Below are 20,427 nucleotides of genomic sequence, written 5' to 3'. Positions count from 1 at the left end.
ACAATTACACAATGACTTGTTTTAAAGATTTCTGAATTTATAAGCATCCTTTATGACATTTATTTCACATTTACACATTACAAATAATTAATTTGATGTATATTGAAAAACATTAAATAAAGAAAATGTACAGTGCCTAAGGATTTGTAATGCCTAAGAAAATATGTTTTAAAACTGTCATAGCAACAGAATCCAAGACTATTTTGTCATGAGAGCTGTTTTTAATTATGTCTCTTAGCTAAAGTTTCATTTTCAAGCTGCCCTGAGCAATTCATTTATACATTTAGTGGGATGTGGGAAATTTAGTGGGAGTTTTGATGCCTTCCAGCACTAGGACACATTGCTCTCCAGCCAGACCCGGATCTCCTCCCTGTTCCGTTGCATCCATTCAATATTGTTCTTCACAGTCTCTATTGCCTGCTTCCTGGGCATCTCACCTGCTCCTGCATTCGGGTTCAGGGCAAAAAAGTGCTCCATCTAGAAAGAAAACAATTTGTGACAGTCAAACATTGAGACATTTTACACAAAACTGCATTAAAAATTCAAAAATCCAGTAAGTAGTAGTAAGCTAGTATTCCAAACACAGCCTTTGTGTCTCACCTTCCACAGCTGCAGCTCAGTGTTGTATGTACCAGTAATTCTGGAGGGCAGGCGGCCCAAGTTTCTGTCATTGATAGTATATCTAAAACAGACATGAGATCATATATAACAACAGAAGAACACTGATTTTCCCTATTCCTTTCCACTGTTAGATGAACTAACCTGTTCACTAGGTAATCCCAGTTGAGCGTCATCCAGTCCCAGGCCATGGCTTTGCCATATGCGTTGCGTGACACATACTGCACTAAAGTAAAAACATCTTGACTCCTCACAATGCTTTCATTTTTAGTGGCTTCAAGCAACCTGATAGAAAAGAAAAACATTTGAACAAATGAATTATTAAGTGCTGCCCTGTTTACAGCTGGTATTAAGATGCGTTTTGGTCGATCAGATCACAAATGGACACATTCCCATTTACATCTGGTGTTTTAATCTGTCTCTTTTGTCCACTTTCAACCACTTCTGTCCTGATTTCTTTGTGCGGAGAGTCTATGGGTAAATGTAAGGGCTTTTTCAGATCTTTTGATCTAATGGATGAAATAAGCTTGCGCAATTTACATATGAACGTGACCGTTATATATGAAGATGACGAAAAAAATACAGAGAGCATCAGCTTTCATTTCTGCTCCGAGAGCCGCAAGACCACGTCAAACGCTGTGTGTGTGTTAGAAATCAGGAATGGTGAGATAACATTGTGTTTGGTATGTTTTTTATCTTCAAACCAATCTTGGATCTTCAGCCGACAAAGTTTAAATCCCATTTGGCTGGCGCGCTTCCCATAATGTTTACGTGTAGGCGGTCTTTTGTGGCTGTTCGAACACATTCGACAATATGAGTGTTTCCACTACAAAAGCAATGCGGTCAAATGCGCTTTTGACTACTTCTGGAAGTGGTCGAAAGTGGACAAGCTCAAAACGTTTTACACCTGTTTACACCTGTATTTAGCATCATCCACTTGTGATCCGATCAGCCAAAATGCATCTTAATACAGGGCAAAGTCCCTTTAAGACAAGTCATTTCACTCGGCGGCCATCTTTGAAACAGTGCAGCTCGCATCTCTTTAAATGGGGAAACATCAAATTCTCCAAAGCTGTTCGCCAAGCTTTCGATTAAATTTCATATTTGAAATCACCAATGAAATCCGACAACAACAGTCTCATAAATTTTTCATAAACTCTTAAATCATGACAAAAAAACAGTATTTTTCAGGCTGGATCAAGCAAATGTGCATGCGCAGTCCTAAGCATGCATTCCTATAGGAAGACTGTTTCTACAGGAACCGGAGCTTCTAACGGCACCTGCAGTGATGTGATGACTTTAGAGTGCACCGTCTTTCTATATATAAAGTCTTTGAACAGGGCCAAAGAGATCAAAGCATGTGGGCATTTTGTTCATCTAATAAATAGTGGTAGCATACTAAATCTCATCTGAGAAGCAAAAGGAGAATGATTTTTTTGTGTGTGTGCAATTAGGCTATGACTTAGTCAAGTGTTCCTGTAGGTACAAGAATCTGAAGCACTATCAGTATTTTCACTTTACATTAAAAGTTGCAATGAAATGGAAGTAGTGACAGATCTTTTCTACTATATTATGTACATCCAAAAATAATGGGTTATCAAAAAAGAAAAATGTATTGGTTCCATGCATCGTTGTTGATTGAATTCTGAGATGTGGGCGTTGCACTCCAGCATACGTCACCAGAGAGAAGTCTGTCATTTTCACAGGATGACTGAGTTATGATATTTTCATTAAAAAATAAAGCATATATGTGGAACAATCACTCACAGTAAAATCAATATCATGCATTTCAACTTTAATACTGCACTAGGAAGAGGGAGATTACCTATGAAGGAGATTGACATTTTCTACTGAAGCCAGGCCATAGAGCAGCTTGTCTTTCTCCTGGGCAAGAGAGGCAGAGAGATATCTCTGGAACATGATTTCCCAGCTCCGACTTTCCAAGTCTGATTTCGAGTTCTTCATTCCGTATCGGTACACCAGCAACCGCAAGTTGACAGCCACACTGCTGCTCCCCAATCAGAGAAAGAGCCTTTTTGATACACTGACTCTTGAGTCGACCACTATAAATCTTGTGAGGAATTTATATATGAATGTGATTACCTAATTGTTCCATCAATCCATTTATTGAAAATGTCAGAGGCTTGGTCAAGAGTTTCCTGGTCATTCATCTGACATGCAATGCCTAAAACGGTCTCCCTCAGCAGTCTGTACAGGTAAAAAAACAAAAAAAGAAATCCAGGGGCTGTTTACACACCGTTTCAACTGAAAACGGGAAAAAAAAGAACTTTTAATTTTTTGAAAAATTAATTTTTGAAAAACTTTGTATTAAATTAGAATTTCCACTAGTGGTCTTGGACTTTTGGACGCCACTGTATATGGGCGTACGTACACACACATGCAAACTATTGAGCACTTGTTTGTGTGTGTGTGTATATACAGTATATGCAGCATTTATCTCTTGAGTTTTACAAGACTGATAAATCCAAGAATGTGTCAAGGAGTTTTTTAGTTAGTTCTGCCAAAAAAATTCTCACTGCTGTGTTTGGGACCCCTCATCATTCCACCCAAGAACTCTGGATATCTTCTGCACATGGTCACGGAAGAGTTTCTAAATATGATTTGAAACAGAGCATATGAAAAATAGAAGATATGAAATAGTAACTTCTTTCAAACATGTTTAAAAAATATCAGCTATAAATCTCCCGCTTGGAATAACATTTCACATGTTTTTTTCATTAGGACTATTGTCATGCTCTGGAAGGCAGTGAAGACTTTGGGCCCAACCTGGAATTTGAGGTACAGCTCTTGATCATCAGCCAGCATGTCTCTGACATAGGAGATAGAAGTAGCTACTCGATCCCACACAATATACTCAGTTTCATTGGCCAGATATCTTGTTAAGTTGAAGGCATTTCCATAGTCGACAATATCTGCCCTGTTAAAGCAAAACAAATGGCAGCACTTTTAAGCATGACTTCATCATCCTTACTTTCTGACCTCCACTATAACCATAAAAAGCTGTGCTATGTAAAATCATCTCAAATTCATTTTTTTTTTATTTTTATTTTTTTACTGTCAACAAGTCAAGATTGAAAGAATAAGCGTTCTGCATGTTTGTAACTCACCGTCCAAATGCAAATACATCATCAATGTAGCTGCTTCGATCAGTTGCATTATACACCTAAAAAAGATAAACATCATGTGAATTAATAAAGCAATAAGCCCCAAGAAGCCGTGATTTACAGTGAATTTACAACAGCTAAGGGGCGTTGTTAGGCACGACGCAGAGTGGAGTGCCTAAAACCCCCTTAGCTTTTATAAATTAACTGTAAACCACGGCTTCACAGGGCTTATTGCTTTTATAAAACGGTTACCACACAATACAAATATTAAAGCCAAAAAATATGTATCAATGCAACTTTCATGAAGTAAAATCATTAAAAGGCTTCCTTCCATTGGAAAAAATAGTCCCTGACCGTGAACAGCAACAGAAGTTACATTTATTACGCCATTAGACGGCGGCAAAGATTGTCTTTATGAGCGAGTCACTCAGTCGCAAAGACTTTTATATTGAAACTTGTTGTGAACATGGAACAAGATGCAAATGACAAATGCTTTGACTAGCGCTGTCAGTGTCAGCAGGGCACGGGAAAACCCGTTAAATGTTAAAAGGACGAGATCGCACCGGACATTCAAGCGGATTTTTAATACTCTTTTTATTTTCTATTTTATAAATAGGCCTGAAGGAAAATGCTAAATCTGAATGCAGATTATACACTCGGTCACTCGATATCTCTCTCACAATAGAGTAATTCATGGATGACGTGTTTTTGTAGGCAAAACCCGGAAGCTAGTTAGCATTTTAGGACTTCCGGTTCCATCGCCCCGAAGTCAGTGGGTTTTTTGAATGGGTTTTTGCTAAATTGCCTGAAATAAGGTCTGTGGTTCACAAAGCCTCTAAATATTTTCACGTTTTGATCTATGACATAAAACACACCAGTTATAACCCGCTTGTGATTTTTTAAACCTTTATTGTGTCTTAAAAACGGCGGTTGCTAACAAATTGCTAAAAGGGACTACTTCCTTTGGCGGGGACTTTAGACATCATCATGACAAACAGGACATTTGGACAGCATTTCTCATGAAAAAGTGGATAAGTATTCATACACAGTGCAGATCATAATCAGCGAGCATGTTTTTAAATAAAGTTTGAGGAAGCTTGGTGGCGGTGACGTTGATCATGGTGTGCTGTAATCCGTTTATAGCCTACTGTTAGCTTTTTATATCTGACGACTTTATTTAGGCTTCAAAATGTATAAATGTTGTGTTAACTTGTAAAGATTATCTTGATAGACAAAACGTGTAAGTGTCAAAACCCTTTGTTAAACACAGAGCTTATTTTTTGAGATTTTCCAAAAGTCTATGGTAAAAATGCATTGGCTTTCGATCGAGGGAACCCGTGCGCCGCTAACTTCAGGGTTGGCCTACAAAAACACATCATCCCTGAGGTGCTCTATACTCTTCTACATAATGCAGTAAGCTTCAATGAACAAAATCAATAGAGAACAAACATATGTTTACGGTGCTAAAGTGGTTGCTAAGACAGACTCAGCAACAGCGCGCAGCGATACTTATGTAATGCGGTCAGCTGTATGTTTTCGGGAATTTTACAACGGCTTTGAACGCGGCTCAACCAATCAGAATCAAGGGCAGGAACAATGCATTTTATGATATATTTTATCAAACAGCTCTCTGCAGAACATCTTTGTTCTGATTGGTCAATCGCAATATCGCTCCGTCGTAAAGCTGCAGATCATCCAGCGCTACTTTCCTGTCTCTCACATCTAGCATCTCAATGAATGACTGTAAGTAAAAATTACCTCAGGCGACTTAATTTACTTTACTGTAACATTTTTACAGTGTCCGACTCTCTTGTTGCTAGGCTTATTGTTTTGTACGTTATAGCGGGCTACTTTTTTCTTAGCGGAAGCTTTATACATATTGTCGTTAAAGCGGGAAAAAAGTGATTAATTCAACAACGATTCAACCGCGCTTTCTACCGAAACAATAAACAATACCCAGTCTCCGGAAACCCTATGGCGACAGCCCAGCATACAGGTATGAATATAAAATAATTTCAACTCAAATTAGTATATGTAAACGTATTTGTTTATTTGGTGAGCACGGTCACGGTCATTGAAAATGAACATTATCTCTTATTTTTCTCTCTGTAGCTACAGTTCTGTTAGTTAGTTCTGAAATATCAATGATAATACCGTATGATCTGTGAAAAGTTGCTCGGCAATAGCGCTCCACACACTGTCGTGGTGATTTACTCGATAAAAGCCCATGTGTTCTTTGTTGACTTTGATAAGACCATCGGTATCAGGGGAGTATCCAGAAATGACTGCCTCTAATTAAACACAGGCCAATGACAGAAATTAATTACACAGCAGAATACCTCAATTAAAACAACTTATTCCTCAGTTAAGAAAAAAAAAGGTCTAAGCATATGATCTTGTTAACCTGTTTGTTCTTTGTTAAATAAGAAAGAACCGCTTTTGGAGTTGAGTGCGCTCCATTTCACAGGAATGGTCCATTTGTATCTGTGGGACAAGAGATCATTGTGAACTAATGAACTTTTCAGTGTACCAAATGAGAGAAGAAGAATCAGAGGTGAGTTCAGTTCATTATCTTTTCCTGTGAAGAATAGTGAGAATTAAATGTAATCATGTTGTAGTTTATTGGGGTCAGATGAGATAAAGACGTATGTAAAGAATACTATAGAGCAGTGCTTTTTAATTCATGGGTTGTGACCGTAAAATGAGTTGTAGGTTTGTTCTGATTGTGAACAGTAAGAATAAACCAATAATTGTGCAGAATTTGAAGAGAAAAATACATTGCGTTATTAACTTTTAAAAGGGAGAACAAAAACGCTTTCCATGTTTTTTGTTGTTGACGTCAAATGCTGTGCATTTGTTAAAACAGTATTTTGGTGCAAATGCATGTCACTTGGCAGTATGGCTAACACAATATTTGGCCTAGTGGTAATATTATTGAATTCCAGTTTCCAGAATTTTGGTGTGGGAATATCATCAGGCTCACCCCAGGGGAGTGGTGGGTTCGCTGGGATCAGCATTGGGGTCCAGGAGGAACCTGCTCTGGGTGAGTTTAGCTTCAGTGGCTGTGTTGGTCAGATGCAGAAGAGGATAACCCATCTGCTTGGTCCATGTGTCCATAATGTCTGCCACAGGTAAGCCACTCTCCTAAAGTATGACCCAAGAGATATATATATATATAAATAAATAATACAAGTGTGCAGAAAACATTTATAAAAACATACATATTTATAAATATAAAAAATATATTCCAACTTTCATTCATTATATATATATATGTATATGTATATATATAACACTTTATTTATAATAGTCCGCTTTAGACATTCTACTAACTATATGTGACTTTGCAACTATATGTCAACTACCAGTCATTAGAGTGTTAGTAGACTGCCTGCTTAATATCTGTTAACACTTTATTTTGATGCTCCCCAACAGACATTCTTCTGACTATAAGTAACTTTGCAAGTATGTTTCAACTAGGGATGCATTGATACCGATACTAGTATCGGTATCGGGCCCGATACCAAGCTCATGTACTTGTACTTGTACTCGTACTCGTAAAATTACCCCTGATACCAAAGACCGATACCTCACGTGACGTAACTTACAGAATTTTCCGTGCACAGAGACACCGACGGCAGCAGCAGAAACAATGTCAGCCTCAGGGGTGTGAAAATACTTCAAAATTGATGATGACAACACACACATTGCAAACTGCATGCTTTCAATCACAATTCGTTATCGAATAGGCGGAATCGCGCTGAATGACACAGACCAGAAGTGCTCTCTCTCGCGCGCGATCCCAGTTCTCCTCGCGCCTGAATGGTCAAATGCACATATAGTTGTCAAAATGTCCATCGTGAGGAGTATCTCACGTAAATACAGTCGGTTATGGCTTAAGTGGACGTAAACATTTGGGTGAAAACAGGATATGTGTCAGTATCCATGGATTCGGTCTTAAAGGGACCGTAGCCTATATTTGTCATTAATTTTAATAAAACAACAAAATATGTTAAATAAATGTATACATGGTAAATAATGACCACTGTATCTGAAAAACAAGTTTATTTAATTTGTATCTCTATAGTATTTTTTGTATTGTTTGTAATTTGTTTGTAAATTTATTTTTATATAACAACAATTATATATATTGGTAATTATGCCCTTTGAAGGTTATTGGACACTGTGAAATTTTTGTTCTTTAAGTTTGTGACAAGCACATAAAAATTATTACTTTTTTTCACTAGAGTAATAATAAACAAGCTGTCCTACATTCATTAGTCTCACTGTGTTGTGCTTGGAAAACTGCAACATCAAAAATAAATAAATAAATAAAAAAAGAGAGAGAGAGAAATTAATAAATGTATAGGCATCGGTATCGATGAGTACTAGAAAAAAAGTATCAGTACTCGTACTCGGTCCTTAAAAAAATGGTATTGGTGCATCCCTAGTTTTAACTTATTCTACTAACCCTAACCTAACAGTCTATTACTAATAGTGTCACAGCATGTGTAGCATTAAATATATATATATATATATATATAAAATCATTAAAATGGCAAGATATGACCAATTAAAGCTATTTACATCAGCCAAGGATTTCCAAAAGTCTGCAGTCTTAGCATTCTGGAAGGGGTAGTCTTTCAGATATCGCTGTGGTAAAAAAAGAAAGAAAGAAAGATATTTTATTTAAGATATAAGTGTGGAGTCATTGTAAAAAGTGTAAAAAGTGAGGCGCCTTACTCGACATCCATCCCTAAATGTGTCACGGCCAAGAAATTCCTCCAGCATACGTAAAATAGAAGCGCCCTAAAGCAGAATGAGATTAGAGCAACCAATTCATAGCAAAAAGAGTTACAGGATGAGTTGTAAAATTTCCAGATAATCCCCATGTCATCCAAGATGTTCATGTCTTTCTTTCTTCAGTCGAAAAGAAATTACGTTTTTTGAGGAAAACATTCCAGGATTTTTCTCCATATAGTGGACTTCACTGGGGTACAACGGGTTGAAAATCCAAATTGCAGCTTCAAAGGGCTCTACACGATTCCAGATGAGGAATAAGGGCCTTGTCTAGTGAAACGATCGGTCATGTTCTAAAAAAAAAAGAATTTATATACTTTTTAACCACAAATGCTCATCTTGCACTGCTCTGCTCTGCGCCATGCATTACGTAATCATGTTGGAAAAGGTCACGCGTGACGTAGGCGAAAGTACTGCGGTAGGGTGAAAATCTTATTTTCTCCTCCAACTACAAAATCGTCCGACATCATTGTTTTAAATTTTTATTGTAAAGGGCATTTGACTTAGTCTTTGCATGTTCGCTTTGTAGACACTGGATTGGTACTTTCGCCTACGTCACGCGTGACCTCTCCATCGTGATTTCATCGTGGTGCATCGCAGAGCTAGTGCAAGATGAGCATTTGTGGTTAAAAAGTATATACATTTTTGTGGCCAATGGCCGATCGTTTCTCTAGATAAGACCCTTATTCCTCGTCTGGGATCGTGTAGAGCCCTTTGAAGCTGCAATTTGGACCTTCAACCCGTTGGTAGCAAGTGAAGTTAACTATATGGAGAAAAATCCTGGAATGTTTTCCTCAAAAATCGTAATGTTTTTTCGACTGAAGAAAGATAGACATCTTGGATGACATGGGGGTGAGTAAATTATCAGGAAATTTTAATTCTGAAGTGAACTAATCCTTTAATAGATCAGCATCACTGACTTTACCTTGTTATATGAGATGGCATCAAACACGGATGTGATCTCAGCAGGGCTGGACACATCCACAATAATAGGATGGGAGGAGAGAAGAGCATCATCAACCATGACGGGATATACATCATTGACAAGGATGATGTCGCGCTGTTGAATTGAATGCAGAGGTTGAATTGGGCATAAACATGACATCCAGCCTCAATTAGATGGTTTCAGAGAGATATTGCCTATTAAGGAATATATTTGAATGATTCAGGGATGTGCTCACCATTCCCCATTCAGACTCTGCTTGTTCCACTCCCACATACTCAAAAAAGCTGGCAAAGCCCTCGTTTAACCACAAGTCGTCCCACCAGTCCATAGTTACAATATTTCCAAACCACTGCAGATTAAAGACAAAACAGCTCCTTAAACGGTAGACCCCAAATACCTCATGCTTATTCAGCCCTGTATTGTTCCTGTAACAGTGCCTTTAATAAAATGTGTTTATTTAAAGTTAAAAAAAAATTAGTCAGATATATGTGGCAAAGACATATTTCAAGAATTCAATACACGAACTATGCAACCAAAGTCAGCAGAATCAGCAGTCAGCATGATGAAGGCTGAACAAAAGACTCTGCTTTGAGTGAATGTCTTTGTAAGGAATTAAGTTTCAAATTATCTAAATTACATTATGGTTTTAGAACATCTATAAAAGGTTTCTACAGTTGTATTATAATATGACGTTTTTAGCCCTGTGTAACTTTGGGTTGTTTTTTTGGATTCCGACTGCTTCCAACAGCCTTGGACCTGGCCATAAAAAGATAATCTTATCAGTAAGCAGTGTGACTGCTGTCATTATCCTAAAAAACATCACCGCGTTGGATGCTTCTGAGAGGGTGTAATATGTAACTGTGTGATAGTAATCTTTATGGTAATCTCGGCTTGATAAATTCAGCCTTTTTGATTAAAAAAATGCAGTTACAGGGAACAGTAAAATGAGATGCATGTTCAGCAAAGGGTGTTCTGCCAAGGCCCGTTCTGACGTGTGACTGATTGCGATTGTCCTCGTTCTGCGCAGTGTCCTGGACAGAGCACCTGTAGTGTGCTTTCAAACACTGCTTGCTAAAAATTATATAAAATCTGCAGTCTGGACATGATGCTAAGGTTATCTAGCTTCACAACTCATACTCTTTCAGTGATTATACCATTACAGTAGATCAGATATGTGATGGGGTTAGTAACCTGGTGAACAAGCTCATGCGCAATGACACTGGCCACTCGCTGTTTGTTGACTGAAGAGGACTCCTTGTTGTCGAACAGCAGGTTGGTTTCTCTGTAAGTAATCAACCCCCAGTTCTCCATTGCTCCTGTCCCAAAGTCTGGGATCGCTATCTTATCTGCAGTAGAGACAGAATACAGACTTTTGTCACAATAATTATAACATAGATGGACATGATATGAATCAGTTGATAAGATAAATTATATGTCATGAATCAGTGCCTTTTGATTAGATCAGTTTGTACAGCTATTTCAAATTGGAAAAGGGTAAATGACAAATAAGAGCCTTTAAAGTTTTTTTTTTTTTTAAAGGGGTGGTATAATGCCATTTTTACAAGATGTAAAATAAGTCTCTGATGTCCCCAGAGTGTGTATGTGAAGTTTTACCTCAAAATACCCCACAGATCATTTTTTATAGCATGTTAAATTTGCCACTTTTTGAGGGTGAGCAAAAACGCTCCGTTTTTGTGTGTGTCTCTTTAAATGCAAATGAGCTGCAATTCCTAAGCAGAGGGCGGGGTTTCAAGAGCTGGTGTTAGCACATAGTGTTAGCAGCGCCGATTACCTCCTGCAGACTCACTGAAAATGTCAGAAACTGTTCAGACTTTTATGTTCAAACCGGAGTCGGACAATGATGGAGAGACTCAAGAAGAAGTGACAACATGTAGAATGCAACAGGACATTTCTGAATGGTTAGTTGATGAATTTATGTAGCTGATGTGGGATATCTTAAAGTTATTGATTAGCTTATTCTGTCACGATAATCTATAAATCGCCCATGTGGGAACTGTTGTAAGATGCCTACAGAGCCAGAGAATATATGCTGCATGAAGATAGAACAGGTATAATTTAGTTTAATTACGGTTATAACTTATATTGTCATCTTGCTTTTATGACATGCAATTGCATTTGCATTATGTACTGTATTGCAATAATATGGCCTCACCCCTTTGTTGTGTGTTCTCGGGGGCAGGGTTCATGTAAATTTTAGGGTTAGTGATGTCACCAACCTGGGAAAAAGCTTGTTGTAGTCCCTACCAGACGTTTGTTGTAGTCCTTAAACAGTGAATTCTTTAAAAGAAAATTTCTCCCTTTGCATTGAACTTTGAGCATTGTAACTTTGCAGATGTTGTTTATGCTCAAACAGCAACATTACACACTAACTAAAGATAAAAAAGTGAAATCATAATGAACTACCCCTTTAAACTTGTTTAAAACACATTCTTAAAAATGTACTCTGTGTATTAATTTTGGTTACATGTGATTTTGAAAAAAACTAAAAACTTTTTTTTAAACAAATATCATGAATGATTAATTCATAAATATAACGTTTCGGGGGAGTTGCACCACATGACATTGTAAAATGTCATGTGGTACAACTCCCCCAAAACGTTAAATTTATGAATATATATTTATGGCATTTTTTTTATATTTTTTGACATTTTGTGGCATTTGACCTTTTTTAATCTGCTTGTTGGTCATACCACATGACAAGTCTTTGAAATAATAATAAGAAGAAGCAATACATCTGTTAAAAAAAAAAAAATTCTAAGACATAATCACAAAAAAATTATGCCCACTTACAGTAATTATTTAACAAGGGTTTCTTTTAAGAATTTTTTTCTTCATTATGATATTGGGAAAGCTTAAAATGAATATCAAAATAAACTTTAATTCAAAAATTAAAAACAGGCTAATCATGTTAGAGTAGTATTTAAGTTATTATATGTATGATTTTTAAAAAATAAATTAATAGATCCAGAAAAAAATGAGCATCATGCAATTGGCCCATAACATGATAATTATGATAAGTAATAATTAATAATGATGATGATACCCCTAATATGATAAACAGTTAAAAATTGGGAAAATGAATCTGCTGATTTACCGAGTTTCTCTATAGAATATTCCATGTCAAAATACTCCTCAAAGTAATCGAATATGATCGTAGTGACGTTTGCAGCATATTCAGCGGTTGAGATCTGTAAAGGCTGAGCATAGATCCGCAACTGTCAGGAGGAGAGAAAGAGATGAATAATGAAAATCCAGAGGTTTCAGTGTTCTGACTGTTAGGAAATATATTAAGTAAATCCTGGATTCAGTAGAACAAACATCGAAAGTTACTTACTGGTATTCCTCTTTTCGAGGTTCGCTCCATATATGTGAACTGGTGCACCGCAAAACATACCAGATAGGTGCTCATCTTTACTGATTTTTTAAAGGAGGTTTTTGCCTTTCCACCTGACAATGTCTCTTTGCTCTGTGAAAGAAAGCCAAAAGATGCATTTAAAGGGATAGTTCACCCAAAAATGAAAATTATCCTATGATTTACTCACCCTCAAACCAGGTGTATATGACTATCTTCTTTTAGACGAACACAATCGGAGTTATATTAAAAAATATCCTGGCTCTTCCAAGTTTTATAATGGTAGTGAAGGGGGTGTGAGATTTTGAAGCCCAAAAAAGTGCATCCATCTATCATAAAAGTAATCCATACTGCTCCAGTGGGTTAATAAAGGACTTCTAAAAGCGAAGTGATGGGTTTTTCTAAGAAAATTATCCATAATTATAACTTTATAAATTATAATAACTAGCTTGTGGTAAATGGCTGTACGGATCGAGTTAGGGCGAAAGAGTGACCTGTGAATGATGTAGATGTAGGAGTAGCATAAGCTTAGACGCCGCTCGCGGTTCAAACAAATAGGGATGGGCAACAAACTCAAGTTCCTCTTCTCTTATATTAAAATCTTCTGACATTTCTCTTTAAAAATTCTCATTTTAGACTTTTAATTTGTGACCGGTGTTTCCTTTTGCTCTATTCTTTGCACTTTCGTGTTCGTCATTATGTCATACGTTGGGTCAGAGGTTATTCTTCCACCATAAATCGATGCATACTGTCATCTGCCAGAAGCTAGTTATTATAGTTTAAAGTTTTAAATATGGATATTTTTTCTTACAAATACCCATCGCTTCTCTCCAGAAGGCCTTTATTAACCCCCTGGAGCTGTATGGATTACTTTTATGATGGATGGATGCACTTTTTTGGGCTTCAAAATCTCACTCCCCCTTCACTACCATTATAAAGCTTGGAAGAGTCGGGATATTTTTAATATAACTCCAATTGTGTTCGCCTGAAAGACGGTAGTCATATACACCTAGGATGGTTTGAGGGTGAGTACATTTTTGGGTGATCTATCCCTTTAAGAGTAATACTAACCAAAACCATACAAAACACACACTTGCACATAACACACTAGCAAAACTGATGGTTCGATTCTTGGTTTAAAAGTTTGAACTCCAAACTGTTTTGAAGGCCTAAGCAGCAGGGGCAGCATACCTCCACAGGCATGTTGGACAGCGCTTCATATGCACTGTCATGGGTGATGGAGATTGTGTAGGTGGCCTTTTTGTTGGGCTCATCAAAACAGGGAAAAGATTTACGAGCGTCTGTGGGTTCATGGTCTGTTGCAGCAATTTTCCTGTAAAAGATCAGAGTAGGGTTTATGAAACTCAGCTAGTGGTTTACATTTACCCCAGTAACCACGTGGGGAAAGTCCAACCACATTTTTATTAACATCTAATCGAGTTTGATTATGGCCGAAATTAAACTCACTGCAACACTCATTGTGTGCGCAACATTTTGGTGGCCTCTGGAGTTTTGCCCAAATGCTTTAAAACAATTTTAAAACAATTTTGATTCATGGTTCTTAGACATCATAGATAATAAAGACTTGTTTGTTGATCATATATGATATTATATGAAATGATATATGATCATGATAAATGAAGCATGAGTTGCTATTTCATAATATATTAGGAATGGCATACTCTACTATTTCCTATTATAAGCTTGTTTAACTTAGTATTTCTCAGATCTGAAACTGAAAAAAACAAGAAAACAAAAACAGAATAGTGCAGTAATAGTGCTAAAAGTCATATTACTTCATGAATAAAAAAGATTAAGCAGATGTAGATCTCTCATTCTTGGCACCTTTCTGCTTTTGTTCCAAGAAATGAGGGTCCAGGTCAGTTCAGCGCCAGTTGTTAAAATTGCACACCATTCCCAAATCAGATAACATACTGTGACCCTACTTACAGCTTGCCAGTACTCAAGCACTGAAAATAAATGGCACGTGTAGCATTGTTAAATACTTAAAAGTAGGGTAGGCAAATTGTTTTATAAACACTTTTTGTTGTAATGGTTGAAACTCTCCTCACATCCTGATAGCAATCATTAATAGAAGTGGTCTAAATATTAAAACGTACATATATCTTCTGTGAAAGTCTCAGGATCAAAAAAATGTTCGTCCAATCACTGCATTCAGTCTAAATGCAATGATACGATGTCCTACCTGCCTGTCAACACATATATTTTTCTATACCTCAACCAGTGTTGCCAAATCCGCGGTATTGGGCTACTTTTACACTGTTGCTGCGGGTTGTTTTTCATGTCTGCGGGTTGAATCGACCCCAAATAATGTGATATTTACCCACTGGAACGCTATTTTTACCGTGGGACCCCCCCCTGAAATGCGATTGGGCTGGTTTTGAGGAGCAATTGGGCGGGTTTTGTTGTGAAAACCTGGCAACCCTGACCAGGGGTTGAGGTCTGCACGGGACCCTTTTTTTTCATCCCGCTTCCTCCCACTCCCGCAATGTTCTATTCTGCACCCACCCACTCCCGCTTAAAATTCACTCTGTGTTCACCCGCTATCCACTTATAATGATTTTCGACGGGTCCTGCTAAATTTAGATCTCATTTCTAGCATCTCACATTTAAACTTCCCATAAGAGTGATTGGAGATAACGAATATAAAATGTTGGCTAGATTTCTATCTGTTATTGTCTTATGATACTGTTATCACCGTAAAAAAAAATGTCACACTGTTGGCTGACAATAGCCCGGCCACTCCTGCCCAAAGTACACAAGATTTTACAACTATTCAGAAATGTAATCCCGTGCTGCAAGAAATCTGATTAGCAGCCATCTTTTACAGTTCCTCCCGAACCAAAACAACAAGCTTATGCTGCGTTCACAGCATGTCGTAATTGTAATTACGAGATGGCAACCCGTGACATTCCACCCGGAGCTCAGACTCTGACTCAGATTTATGTTTTTTTTTTTTTTATGTCAACGCCGAAATAAATCTGCAGCAATCAGGTGGTACAAGTAAGAGCTCTGTAAGTTGTATATGCTCATTGTTATTGTAACGTTATGTGCTTTGAGACATGAGGTAATTTAACGGCGCTTCTCATCTCCTGGCGCTTTACAAACTGGTGTGGCTTTGGAGACGCTCTGAAGGGAGGGTGGGATCTTATGCTTTTAAAGCTAGCTTGCTATTCCTAGTTGCTCCAAAATCGCCTACCCTACTGTTAACATTGTAATCTCATTGGGATTTTCCACCATTTTTGATATCTCCCTCAGAGACTATAATTCAATTCTCTTTGGAGCAGAGCTATCAGACCTTCTTATCCAAACCATGAGCTAAATTCAGACGATTGGAGACTGTCTATCTGTTCCCTGTTACAAATCAGAGGAGCTGAGATTTAATTGTGAGAAAATTGAGATAAATAAGCTGGCAAGACATTTCTGGGACATGTTGTAATATGCATTAGTGAGATCTCACTGTTGGAGCCAAGCAGTAAATCTCAGAAAGTTTTTCCACTGATACATTAAAAAAATAACCTGGTTAATATCTGAAATTAGTGCAACAATAAAAGGTCATCTAGAGTTCAGAGAGATAACCTAGGGTCTAGTAACCAAGCCATGTCACCTAAAGTTTAGGGTAACAAAGTTTTGTAGTACAAGAGTGACAACGACGACAGTACTGATAAAAAGTTTACCATTTGGTGTTGTCTCATGGCCTTGAAATGAGGAACTGTATCATCCTTATCTGAGCACCTGGTTACTATAGTAACTATTACAGCCATATAAGAAAAAAAATCCATAACTAAATTGCATTGTCATCTATTAAACTCTGCACAGAGTTGTAAAGTACTTGAATAACTGTATTTCACGCAATTATTATTTTGTGGAACTTACTCAAGTACTACTACTGAAATGGAATAATGGTATACTACTGTATATTGAAGAAAAAAAAAAGATAATTTACACTCCTTATAATTTCATTTAGACCTCCAAAGTGTGAAGTACATTTCTGCAGGCCATCACAATGTAAATCTGTCCTCGTTTTGTCCATTTTACTGAGCTTACAAGTCAATCAAATTATGCAACAAACTGATTGTTTATAGCTAATGATATCCATTTCAGTGTAAAAATTTGGAAACAATTTTGGTCATTATATCTAAAGAAATGTGGACAAACAAATAACTACTGTTTAAAAGTTTGGGGTCATTATTATTGTCACTTTTGATCAGTTTAATGCATCCATGCTGAATAACAGTATTAAACACATTTATGTTGTTACAAAATATTTCTATTGAAAATAAGAGCTGTTCTTTTTCTTATTCATCAAAAAATATCATGGTATAGTATCATGGTTTCCACACAAATATGAAGCAGCACAACTGTTTTCAACATTGATAATAATAAAAATGTTTCTTGAGGAGCAAATCATCATATTAGAATGATTTCTGAAGGATCATGTGACTCTGAAGACTGGAGTATTCAGAGTCATTCAGCTTTGCCATCACAGGAATAAATTACGTTTTTGAATAGAAAACAGCTGTTTTAAAATCCAATAATATTTCACAATATTACTGTTTTTACTGTATTTTTGAATGCAACCTTGGTGAGGATAGGAGGCTTATTTCAAAAACAATCAAAAAAGTACCAAACTTTTGAAAAGTAGTGTATATTTAAACATTTTTCACTTTCAGTAATGTATACATGTTTTATAATTCATTAAATTGCGACAGTACACATACTTTCAAGTATAATTTTTCATACCTCTGACCTTTGCATACTGACTAATTACACCACAAAAAATACATTTCTACAATATAGATGTTTTGATGCTTACTTGGTAACTCCATTCTCCTGATATGTGGTCCTGTAGAAACCAACCAGAGAGCCATTGAGCCAGCCCTGGAAGTGAAGAGTGAGAATGTAGTGCTCTCCTGTTCCAGTGACACTCAGCTGCTCGGCCGCCTCCACCACCACGTACTCCTGCGGTGTGTACTCAAAGCATTCCTTCACCCTGACAGAGGTCAAGCCGGACGGGCCACTGCGCTGTAAAGTGGGCACCTCGGTGACAAAAGTCTCTCGGATGTGGAGCCACAGGTGCTGACTGGGCTGCGTCAGGTTCAGATGGATGGACACGCTCCCGGTGTAAATATCCGTATTGAGGTCGGGCTCCAGATGCAGATCGTAATGGAACGGTACCATGTAGTCAGGTAAGCGGAAATTGTTCCATCCGCCGTTTGTGTTGTCGGATGGTTTGCAGGGACCCTGGTGGTCTGGCGGTGTTGTGGGTGATGGTGTTAGAGTTGGTTTGGTTTCATCTTTGGATGAGGAGGTCTGGGTTAAGCCAACTCCGAGCCCCACGGCAACACCTGTCACTATGATGACGCCGCAGATGATAGCAGCATGCTTCCCACGGATTAAGTACCGCTTTTCCTTCTTCTCAAACTCCAAACTTTCCATTGTGAGCCGTCAAACGCACACACAGAGTCAGAATGTGTACAAACACTCAAACTTAACAAAGTCAGAACACTCTCTCCCTGTGAACCCCCCCACACACACTATCCTTACACTTCCTTTTGCCTCCTAAGAGAGAAAACAGCTGTGTCTGGATCCCAAATGTGTGGACGCAGTCCCACACTCACTCATGCAGGCCAGCCTGTGGGAGGCTCAGAGGTTAAGGCAGGAGTTAAGTTTCACCGCCCTCCAAAAAACTGCTCTGATGTCTGTAAGGTCACAGCCACGCGTTTGTCAATACGTTCACACAGGGAGGTGATCTTAAGCATTAGTGTGGCAATTCGTCACACACTAAATCTCACGCTGATAGCAGTGATATACAGGGGACGGGCTGTATTTGTACTGCTCTTCAGTTAAACATAAATCAAAATATGTTAATCAGCAGTCAAAGAGGAATGATCACAAAGCATCAGAGATAAACGTGGGGGAGGGAGGCATAGGAAAACAGAGTAATGTGAAAAGAGTTATTATGAGGAGAGGAAGGGGCTTAAGGGAGAGAACTGGGGAATGTTGCGAAGCTGACGTGGTTTTAAGGGACTGAACATTATATTAAGGATTCAAAATTTTCAGACATTAAAGTCTACAGCAGGTATATGCAGTGTTACTTTTACAAGTAATGCATTACAATATTGTGTTACTCCCTAACTAATTGCGTTACTTAGTTACTTTTTATGGAAAGTAATGCATTACGTTACTTTTTCTCATCTGGGCTGGGCTTGCTTGTTTTTTAATAACAAAACAGTTATTCTGTTTTTGGCAAATGTAAAGGTGCTTTTACACCATAACTAAAATGAATAAGCCTCAGGCTGAAGGAAATGCAAAGTTCAGAAAGTTCATACTCTCAACAACAAAAAAAGAAACACAAATGTGATGCTTATCTAAAGTCATTTTTGTTTATTAGTATGGTTGAATATCAAAGGTCAGCAGCAAAGACATTGGTTAATAAAGTGAGATTAAATACATAAAGTATATTTGTGTTATTTAACTTTTCATTTGTGTAGGTTTGCATAATATTCTGAGATTGCATTTCACTGTTTTTATTCATTTTGAGGAATACTGAATCTGTTTTCGTGCAAGTGAGATGAGTAAATGCATGTTCACATTTTGTCTAGAACTATAATAACCATCATGTTTACACAGCGCACACAATGCCTCTGCATTTACTCACGATTCCACTCAACATGTGGACAGGAGAGCTGTCAGTTAATAAATGGGAAAACAAAGTAACTTGCGTTACTTATTTGATAAAGTAACTCAGATATTTTCCTGTGAATTTAAAAGTAATTGCGTTACTTTACTAGTTACTTGGAAAAAGTAATCTGATTACGTAACTCGCGTTACTTGTAATGCGTTACCCCCAACACTGGGTATGTGGTCCTTTATTCACAACATCATTCGATCAGAAAGGACAAATTTTGTGATCAGAGACCTTGAATAGAGGGATCTAAATACAGTCACTCCATGTTAGTGACTATACGCAAAAACCCTATATGCAAAGTTTAGATCACATGCCTGTTTTCTTCCCGAATGTAGTTTTATTTATTCATATTTGAAGACAATTGATTATAATATATGTTTGGTTTTAAAAACTCAGGTTAACATTCATACACATATAGTAAGGAAAGTGTTTGTGTAGAAACTTTTTACTGTGAAGGGCCAATAAATAAGACTTGACTAATGGCTGTGGGCCAAAAGTAAATGCTGCATTATGTCCCAACAGTATTATATTCAAATTAACATTTCTAAAAATAAAATTCACTTATACATTCATGTTTATAAAAAAAGACGCTGTAGACCGTGGCGTCATATCACGACCTTTGCAGCATCTGATGAAATTTCGTTAGTTCAAAGTCTAGTGTGACCCTGGCTTTATGCGCATAATATCACAGTTTTCACAAATTTGCGTTTTTGTAGTTTACACAGAGACAGTAAAGGTATCAATGTGCATTTTGAAACCCGTTTTCAAAAGTTTGCATTTTCAGGCCCCCAAAACTCCATTGTCGTGTACAGCCAAAACGCATAAAATGTTTTCCGATTTTAGTTGAAAACGG

General features: G+C 37.4%; 1 protein-coding gene across 1 annotated transcript; it reads right to left on the bottom strand.

The window, feature by feature from the left end:
• Window positions 1-16: 16 nt before the first annotated feature.
• enpep (glutamyl aminopeptidase) lies at window positions 17-18,684 on the bottom strand. The gene is made up of 20 exons (XM_051917999.1): window positions 17,700-18,684; window positions 14,054-14,195; window positions 12,845-12,976; window positions 12,605-12,725; window positions 10,681-10,835; window positions 9,725-9,838; window positions 9,469-9,603; window positions 8,487-8,552; window positions 8,331-8,396; window positions 6,727-6,887; window positions 6,148-6,227; window positions 5,898-6,034; window positions 3,747-3,802; window positions 3,406-3,556; window positions 3,156-3,229; window positions 2,722-2,826; window positions 2,444-2,626; window positions 763-903; window positions 601-682; window positions 17-477 (listed from the first exon to the last, which is right to left on the bottom strand). Exons 1-20 carry the CDS (start codon window positions 18,320-18,322, stop codon window positions 331-333), a joined length of 2,871 nt encoding a protein of 956 aa, XP_051773959.1. The 5' UTR covers window positions 18,323-18,684; the 3' UTR covers window positions 17-330.
• Between the last annotated feature and the right edge of the window lie 1,743 nt (window positions 18,685-20,427).

The sequence above is a fragment of the Ctenopharyngodon idella genome, chromosome 13, assembly GCF_019924925.1.
Source record: "Ctenopharyngodon idella isolate HZGC_01 chromosome 13, HZGC01, whole genome shotgun sequence".
NCBI classification, from domain to species: Eukaryota; Metazoa; Chordata; class Actinopteri; order Cypriniformes; family Xenocyprididae; genus Ctenopharyngodon; species Ctenopharyngodon idella.
This window is presented reverse-complemented; position numbering and strand designations above follow the sequence as displayed.